The sequence below is a fragment of the Triticum aestivum genome, chromosome 1B, assembly GCF_018294505.1.
Source record: "Triticum aestivum cultivar Chinese Spring chromosome 1B, IWGSC CS RefSeq v2.1, whole genome shotgun sequence".
Lineage (NCBI taxonomy): Eukaryota > Viridiplantae > Streptophyta > Magnoliopsida > Poales > Poaceae > Triticum > Triticum aestivum.
The window spans coordinates 528,265,232-528,274,938 of NC_057795.1; the positions used below are offsets into that span (position 1 = coordinate 528,265,232).

Here is a 9,707-nt window from a genome sequence, read left to right on the forward strand (position 1 = left end):
GCTGAATATTTGCAGGCGATATTCCACAGAAGAAGTAATCAAAGGCAAGATGCCCATGCTTCAGGAAGCGGCCACGGTGGCTCCTGCACCGTGCATTCCCTTGCCGTGGCCGAGGACGCCGCCTGACCGAGCAGCTCTGTCTGTGGACGGAGCGTTCATGCATGCGGATGGCACGACGACGGCGGGTATGATATTGCGACGGCACGACGAGAGCGTGATCTTTGCGGCATACAAATGCATATTCAACTGCAACGACGCTCTTGAGGCAGAACTACATGCAATAATGCAAGGCCTGGCTCTAGCCCTGCAGCACTGCACTAGCCCGATCGTAGTGTAGTCCGATTCTTCAATGGCGCTTGCGGCAATGACTGGAGAAAGCTTATCCTATGGACATTTAGTAGCTGAGATTCGGCATCTCATGGGTGTTCGAGAGTTTATTCCGTCAAAAATAAGACATGGGCAGAATAGGGTAGCACATCGGTTGGCATTGTATAGCCATACAGAAAGTACAACTGTTGTATGGCTTCGTACTGTTCCACCATATGTTGAGGAGTTGGTGCCTCTCGATTGTAACCCTATACATTTGGAATAAAACTCTTTTACCATCGCAAAAAAAAAAGTCGGAGAAACTACGCGCAAATGAAATTCAAGAACCGAAGTTTCGGTCCCGTATACTCTACTCTACAGATCGCAGCAATATTTGAACAAAATAAAGGAGGAAACGCAGAACTCTCGCGACTCAATTTGAGAATCGGCCTGCCACCCCAGCAATCGGCTCCTCTCACCACGTCAGCGATCCGCGGCATCTCTCTCGCGGATCCCCATCTTGACCGTCCACTGCATCCTCATCGAACGGCAGGCACACGCCTCCCCCGACCTCTCGCCCCCTTAAAAATCCCCTTTCGCCCATCCCATCGCCACACCAATCACCACCGCTCCTCCAATCCGACATTTTCTCGCAGCCCGAACCAAGGCGAGTTCGTCGGCGACCATGTCTGGGCGCGGCAAGGGAGGCAAGGGGCTCGGGAAGGGCGGCGCCAAGCGCCACAGGAAGGTGCTGCGCGACAACATCCAGGGCATCACGAAGCCGGCGATCCGGCGCCTCGCTCGGAGGGGCGGCGTGAAGCGCATCTCCGGCCTCATCTACGAGGAGACCCGCGGCGTGCTCAAGATCTTCCTCGAGAACGTCATCCGCGACGCCGTCACCTACACCGAGCACGCCCGCCGCAAGACCGTCACCGCCATGGACGTCGTCTACGCGCTCAAGCGCCAGGGCCGCACCCTCTACGGCTTCGGCGGCTAGGCCCTTCGTGGTCGTCAATCTTCGTCTCCCCCCTGCAGATTTCTAAAGCTCGATGAGAACCTGACTTGTCTAGTTCGCTATTTCCCCTGTAGTTCCAAGTGAATCATGAAACAAAGCTATTCGCATCTGGAGTTTGGAAATCGAGCTTGTCTTTGTGCAAATACCGTGTTTGTGATTTTGTCTCGCTGGTTGGTCTGCTGCATCTCTGTCATGTAGTACGATAGTTGTTTCTTCTGTGATGTTAGGTTTTGTGCGCTTGGTAGTGAGATTGATTTGCAATCCTTTTACAAGGATTAGGAACATCATCTGCTCTGTATCTGCTATTTGTTCTGATGCATTTGTACTGGGAACCATTCATGATCCTTCTATTTTGCAGCAATGTGTGTAATTGAGATTGGGATTAGTCTGCATTTCATAAATCAATTTCTAGATTGATTTGCTTTGCCACTTGCTCTGTGCAAATCATCAAGTCGTTCTTGTTAGTCAGAAATGTCACTTGCTCTATTTCTGTTTTTTTGTGTGTTACTGTAGTAATACTTGATCTGATGCATTATACATTTTGGCAGTGGCTGCAACAACTTAATCCTTCAGTTTTTTTACTAGCTTATCAGCATAATTCTCCATATTCATTTTGCTAATCTCATATGATGCACCAGAGTAGGGAAGTTTGGCGAATTACTTCTTACTTGATGTGCTTACACCAGTGCCTTTAGAGGCGTAAGACAAAATAATTCTGCAGTTCTTGAGGCCTGCAAATGTCTGTATTAACAGGTTTAAAAACACTAGAGAACAATGAACTGTGAATCCTTGAATCCTAAAACGGTGAACTCCAGTAGCGATGAAAAATGAGAATAACAGCAATGCATTGCATTCGAGCAAGTTTCTGTAGACTATCTTCATATCTCAAGAACAGTTCCGATGAAGGAATAACAATTTGGCATTGGAGGACATGCTACAGCAAGTTGAATTGATATATAAAAGAAGTCTGTTCCTTGCAGAATAACTGAAGACAACTATTGTCATTTTGATAGACAAAATTCCATAGGAACATTACAATATTTCAATACATTCTTCCTTTGATACATTCCCAGGTCTGGACACCCTCCCACATGAACAATCTCAGGAACACCTTCTATGAAACCGAACACTTGATACAAGGAGGAGATGACACAATAAAAACTGTACACACACAAATCCTGAAGTGCACAATAAAATGACCCTCTAATTTTGTAAATAAATACAATCAGACTTTGTCACTCCTGCTAAAATTATGCACAATCATATTGGTGGAGAGAAGTAAAAAAAAATCACTATCAAGTATGGGCAACAAGATGACTGAAATTTTATAGGTGGAGAAAAGGATGAAACGACAAAGGTGAACATGGTTCCATGCGCACCCACGTGGATAATAAATTCGAAAACAATACTAGGAATTTTTTTGAACATCTGAGTTTTGGGGTATCAAACTTGGTTGACCATTCTACTGACATGTAAAATTTCGTGAAGTATTGACACCCGTGGTACTCTTAGTGAAGAAAATACAATTGAGACTTTACTATTCATCAAAGAGTGTTTTCTAACATAGCTTCGATCTTGTCATTTTTGGCCCAAATACCATTGAGGTCATCTCTTCGTGAAACTTCATACGCAAGTATACCGGTCGACTATGCGTGTTATAAATTTTTCCCAGATTTTTCTTTCATTTTTCTAGTATTTTTTTCCGAGTTTACTATGGCGTGGAACCAAGTTCACCAAATCCGCGTCCAAGAAAAGGAGTATCAAGTTCTTGGTGTTGTGTTTACTCGATTTACATAATCCAGTACCAAGTAGCGTAACCGTGCTTTTCAAGGTGTACACATCACATCTGTTCTGAACTTTAGATTGTTGTCGTAGAGCAAAAGGAATTCCAAGTAGTCGGATGAGGATTGTACTACATTTAATCTTGATAATAGGCGTTCCTCGTGCTTATAGGCGTAACCAGTATGATTGCAACGCTTGCGGAAGGCAATAGTGTCCTCTTTTCTGAAGAAAACCCCAAACCGACAGCTTAGTATTCTTCTTTATACCTTGCAGAAGTCTAAATTATGTCCCTTAGTATTGATTCATGTGTAATCAGATATCAAGATGTAAATATCAACAACCAATATTGTCCTGCAACTTAAACTAAAGTGCTCAGTTCATTTTCTTTTTTCGCAAAGCTTGCATATAATCCCATTGATAGAAGGGTAGAAGAAAGTACATGTTTGGTTACATCACACAAGATGATGGTGCCAATCCTGGTGGCGCCGGCTCTTTCCCAACATCGTGCGTCGTCCTGGATAGTTTGCAACACGCGAGTGGCGGATGTCCGAGATTTGTCGAAGATACAACCGTTGCGGTACTTCCAAAGGTGTCAGGCCGAGAGTATGATGATCGAGGATAAACCTCGGCGTACGGAGGTTGGCATTTGGGAGCAAGAAGACGCCCACAAGTCCACAAAGGGGGTCGTCGGACATGGGGTGGATATCGTCGACCAACACCAAGCAAGAACCTCATGCCAGATTTGGCGCGAGAAGGGACATCCAACCATGAGGTAGTACATGGTTTCCGACACCTGATCGCAAAAGGAGTACAAATGCTCGTGGGAGGCCACACCGGGCTAAACAGTCCGCTATCCAGAAACAATCGAGAACGGCTAGCCAAGAGAACACCTTCACCTGCAGGGGAGCCCATGTTTTCTAGTGAAGGCGTTAGTTCGGGTCCGGGATGGAACCGAGGAAGAGAGCTAGGTAGCAGGACTTGGCGGAGTACTGACCGGAGTTAGTCCATCTCCATCTCAGCTCATCGGGTTGGTTGGGGAGTTGTTGATATGGGACGCCACGGAAACAATCTTTCACGGTGCCAAAGAACTCACAAGGAGCAACAACTATCTCTCTCAAAACTTGTTTGGACAAACTTTGTTTCTCTCAAGTGGCAAGGAACAAGAGGAAACACTCTCAAATAAATTGAAGTGGATAACTAGCTTGGTTAACAAGTACGCAACCCAAACCATGAAACTTGTGAACCTATGTAGAATCACAAGAGAGAACTACAAGGATCCTATATGAATTGAGGACATGCCCTCCAATCCACACACACAAGCTAGCACTCAACGATACTAGTTCTCGCAGCACACCACAACCTCACCGGCTATCTATAAAAATAAACTCAGAAATTTCATCTCCCTTCACATGGAACAACTTGGGAGTACTTAGACAAGTATATTAAGATGACATAGATGGGCTGTAAGGCTTAAAATATTATATCTTTACTGAGTTGGATGAGAAAGAAAAGAAGCGGGCTGTAGATTTACAGCCGACTGTAGCATGGACTCCAAGAAGCTATGTGAGAATGTATGGTGGACCATGTGGTAAAAAAGTAGTACTTCCTTGTAGCCAACTATTATACATGTTGGCTATTACATTGTCTATAGATGACATGGCAACATGTTATAGCCACCGGTCGGTTATATTATCAACTATGCTCTTATACTAGAAGAACCTACTAGTCAGGTGTGAAAACAACACAAAATGGGTAAATTCGTGAGCTCCAAGCTCTAGGAGGAGTAAACTGTTGGGGAACACGGTAATTTCAAAAAAATTCCTACGATCACGCAAGATCTATCTAGGTGATGCATAGCAACGAGAGGGGAGAGTGTGTCCACGTACCCTCGTAGACCGAAATCGGAAGCCTTTAGTTAACGCGGTTGATGTAGTCGAACGTCTTCGCGATCCAACTGATCCAAGCACCAAATGTACGGCACCTCCGCGTTTAGTACACGTTCAGCTCGGAGACGTCCCTCGTACTCTTGATCCAGTTGAGGCCGAGGGAGAGTTTGGTTAGCACGACGGCGTGGTGATGGTGATGATGAAGTTACCGGCGCAGGGCTTCGCCTAAGCACTACGACGATATGACCGAGGTGTGTAACTGTGGAGGGAGGGCACGCACACGTCTAAACAATGTCAACTTGTGTGTCTATGGGGTGCCCCCTCCCCCGTATATAAAGGAGTGGAGGAGGGGGAGGGCCGTCCCCCTATGGCGCGCCCTGGAGGAGTCCTACTCCCACCGGGAGTAGGATTCCCCCCCCTCCCTAGTTGGACTAGGAGAGAAGGAAGGGGAAGAGAGGGAGGAAGGAAAGGGGGCCCGGCCCCCACCCAATTCGGATTGGACTTGGGGAGGGGGGGGGGGCGCCCTCCACCTGGCCGCCTCCTCCTCTGTTGGGGGGATGAACCCCGGGCAGGCAACGGAACCCGGATCCTTTTCAAAAACAATGGGGCCGGCATCGCCCCTCAAGCCGGCACGCGCTTGGCCGGGTCGCTCGACCCGGCCAGACCCTGCAACCGGGCCAAACTCTCCGACCCGGCAAGACACGTCGACTCGGCCTCAACAACTAGTACAAGACAGCCGAACCCGACGCAACCAAGGCTTCCTCAACAAGCCAGCTCCACCCGTGGCGTGCTCCGCAATCCAGCCACGGGTCAGCTCCCGTCCCATCCAGGCCGTGCGATGGGACGAGTCTTCAGCCACTGATGACTAAGGCAACAGTGCCCCGCCCATGCCTCTGGTCAACCGGAGCGTGGTAACAGTGCCCCTCACCTACCCGCTGACCAGGGCCGGCGTGGCTACAGTGCCCCCGCCATCACCGCTGACGACAGCAAGCGGCGACCCGACGGAGCGCACTCTACATGACTCGACTCGGCCAAGCCCTGATGATCGACAAGACGATGCATAGTCCCCCTAGGCACGCGGGGCCCGCAGCTAGGGGAACCCGGCGAACCACAGGCCCCCAGCCCGGGTCCCCGGACGCCGACAACCCGGACCCACGGCTTGTAACATTACCATTGTATCCCTGGGGGGTTGGCCTATAAAACCCCGCAGGAGCCCACGCATACGGGCAAGTAAGCAAATGAAGTAGAGAACGAGAGACAGATAACATAGACAACAACATCCACCCAGGGAGAAGGAGCAACCTAAGCCTTGGCCAGCCTTCCTTCCTCCTCCACACAGCTCTAGGAGCAACCTTGTACTATCGAACATCAAACTACACTCGGCAGGACTAGGGGTGTTATCTCTTCGGAGAGCCCTGAACCTGGGTATATCTGGCGTCCCGCGCTCGCTCATACCAACCCCGCCTCTGGAGCCCACTAGTGCCCTCGAGCCTCCTCCTCTCTTTAGCCATCCCATGGCATCTGCCGTGCGCCCACCATGACAGTTGGTGCCCACCGTGGGGCAGCTCGAGGAACTGGCCGGGAGCATGCGTCGGACGGGGCCCTTCTCCTACTTCGATGAGTCCGTCACGCTGGCGGACGACCTCGTCGGTGCGCTCGCCGCCTCCTTCGCCGCGCTGCGCATCTCTGATGCGCCCACGACCGACGAGTACCCCGGCGAGGTACTCAGCTACTTCGACTCCCCCCTCTCCCTCGGTGGTGGCATTTCCACTGGGGCAATGGACGTCCACGTGAAGGTTTTCATCACTGGCGACGGCACCTCCTCCTCATCGAGCAAGACGAGGAAGGCTGCCGAAGCCAGGGCCATAGCGGAACGGACCGAGCCGTCCGATCCGTTGCACGCCGTGATGTAGAGACTCTGCATCCCCATCGGCACCAACGTCGACACCACCAACGTTGCTGAAGCCCAAGACCAGCTTGAGGAAAGGCGCCAGCAAATGCTGGACCTATCCGAGACGCTCGCCGCCACCCAGCATCGTCTGGATTCCACTCAGCTGGAGCGCAACGCCGCCTACGGATTCACGCCCTCGGTGCCGTCCCAACCGTCTACGGGACCCCATTAAAGAACATGCGCACTGCCCAGGGAGACGCAGTCGACCTAGACCAGCTCACGGGCGAGGAACTAAAGGAGCGCATCGGGCGGATGCGCGACCTCTTCAACACGGCCAACACTCAGCAAGACAGCCTCAACTAGCTCGCCAAGCCGACGGGATCCGGCTCCACCGGCATCGGCGCACCCAGCGAACTTCAGCACACAGCTTCCTCGCCGCCTAGCGAGGCGCACTCCGGCCGAGCCCCGACTCGGCCGCGACTAGGCCACCACGGCCGCCGGCGGTTTGGGCGACGAGCCCATCACGGAGATCCAGCATGGACTCGACCAGCATGGCCCGCATTCGGCTCCAACTGACCCGGCCCCCCGTGGCCTGGTCGCTAGTCGACTCGGCCCGCACACCATCGACGACGCCGACGCTCGCCACCGCCTCGACCAGATCGCTCACTCCCTGGAGGTGGAGGAAAGCGGCGCTATCGGGCCGGTGTGCTTCGGCCCGCGCATCCGGGAGGAGCCCTTTCCAAAAGGGTTCATGCTCCCCCGCGACACCCCAAGTACAATGGGACCGTGAATCCAGAAGACTGGCTCACCGACTACACCACCGCCATTGGCATCACCGGTGCCAATCGCCGTCTCGCCGTGCGCTACGCACCGCTCATGCTCCAGGGGTCGGCCCGCACCTGGTTGAACAGTCTGCCGATGGGCAACATCAACACGTGGGTCGATTCCGAGCAAGCCTTCGTCTACAACTTCACGGGGACCTACAAGCGACCCGGTCGCCCTAGCCAACTCGCCATGTGCGTGCAAGGGCCTACGGAGACCGGTCGCGAGTACCTCGCACGCTGGACCGAGCTCCAAAACAATTGCGAGGGCGTTCATGAAGTCCAAACGATCCAGTACTTTGTCAATGGGTGCCGAGACGACACCCTCCTCAAGCACAAGCTCTTACGCTCCGAGCCGGCCACCATGGCCGCGCTCATGATAACGGTGGACAAATACGCCAACGCCGACTCCGCCATGAAGATCCAGGTGGCGCTGGATGAAGTCGGCAAGGCGAAGACGGTTCCCCTCCGAAGTCGGCCGGCGAAAGCAGCCGGCAGCAGCATCACCAGAACAACAAGCGCAAGGCCAACCAGCCGGCGCACCGCTATGACAACTGGCTCGTCGCGGCCACCGAGCCAGCGGCGGACCCAGCGGCCAAGCACCGGCAGACCGGCAAGACGGCGTGGCAGCCCGCCATGAGTTTTGAAGAGATGCTCGACGCTCCCTTCAAGCACCACAGCAGCGCAAGACCGTCCACGCACATGCTTCAGCAGTGCGCCATCACCAAGCGCATCATGAGGGGCGACGTCCCGCCTCCTCCGGCTCCGGCTCCAGGCGCGCGGCAGCCGCCTCCGCCTCCACCGCTGCCTCCAGCTCGCAGCGCGATGCGCGACGACGCCTACCCGGACTAGAACGTGGCCTACGTCATCTTCACCAGCCTCGGCGACGACAACCATAGCGAGCGCCTCCTTCAACAGGAGGTGAACACTGTCGTCCCAGCCAAACCAGTGTTCATGCACTGGCCGGACCGCCCGGTCACCTGGACCCGGGAGGATCACCCGGCGGTCATGCCGAATCCGGGTGGTTACGCCCTCGTCCTCAACCCCACCATCGTCACACGACACACGTGCAAGTTCTCCCAAGTCCTCATTGACGGCGGTAGCAGCATCAACATCCTCTACTGTGACACAATGACCAAGCTTGGCCTCAAGGCCGAGGACCTGGAACCGACCCGGTCGATCTTCCACAGCATCGTACCCGGCCTCTCCTGCTCTCCCATTGGCCGGGTCCGGCTCGACGTCCTGTTCGGCGACAGTAGCCACTTCTGGCACGAACCAATCTGGTTCGAGGTGGTGGACCTGTCCAGCGTGTACCACGCACTGCTGGGCCGACCCGCGCTCGCCAAATTCATGGCGGTTCCCCATTACGCGTATCTGAAGATGAAGATGCCGGGTCCCAAGGGCCTCATTACCATTACCGGCGACTACCACAAGTCCTTGCAGTGCGCCCGAGACAGCGCCAAGCTGGCCGAGTCGCTGGTCATTGCCGAGGAGCGGCGCCAGCTCGACCGGGTCGTCGCCATGGCAGGCGAGGCCTCGGCCACGTCGATCCCAACCAAGGACCCGACCGACGAGGCCGCCTTCAAGCCCTCCAAGGAGACCAAGAAAGTGAAGCTGAACCCGGGGGATCCCAGCTGCAACAATTATGTTGTCATAGGCGCCCGCCTCGATAGCAAATAGGAAGGCGAGCTCATCGACTTCCTCCGTGAGAATTGGCATATCTTCGCATGGACCCCCAAGGACATGCCGGGTATCCCGAGGAAGTACGCCGAGCACAAACTTCACGTCCGCAAGGACGCCAATCCTATCCGTCAACCCCTGCGATGTTTTTCCGAAGAGAAGAGAAGAACCATTGGCGAAGAGGTCACCAAGCTTTTGGCGGTCGACTACGTAATGGAAGTGTTTCACCCCGAGTGGCTGGCCAATCCAGTCCTTGTACTGAAGAAGAACAAGACCTGACGCATGTGTATCGACTACACCAGCCTCAACAAGGCCTGTCCCAAGGA

The 9,707-nt window shown here is 53.4% G+C and overlaps 1 protein-coding gene across 1 annotated transcript; it reads left to right on the plus strand.

Annotated features, from left to right (window-relative positions):
• Positions 1-912: 912 nt before the first annotated feature.
• On the plus strand, positions 913-1,443 carry LOC123136518 (histone H4). Its single transcript, XM_044555915.1, has one exon. It carries the CDS (start codon positions 992-994, stop codon positions 1,301-1,303), a length of 312 nt encoding a protein of 103 aa, XP_044411850.1. The 5' UTR covers positions 913-991; the 3' UTR covers positions 1,304-1,443.
• The last annotated feature ends 8,264 nt before the right edge of the window (positions 1,444-9,707 follow it).

What these genes read in the sequence shown, in the direction of transcription:
- LOC123136518 (XM_044555915.1), top strand. Translation starts at nt 992, where the DNA reads ATGTCTGGGCGCGGCAAGGGAGGCAAGGGGCTCGGGAAGGGCGGCGCC.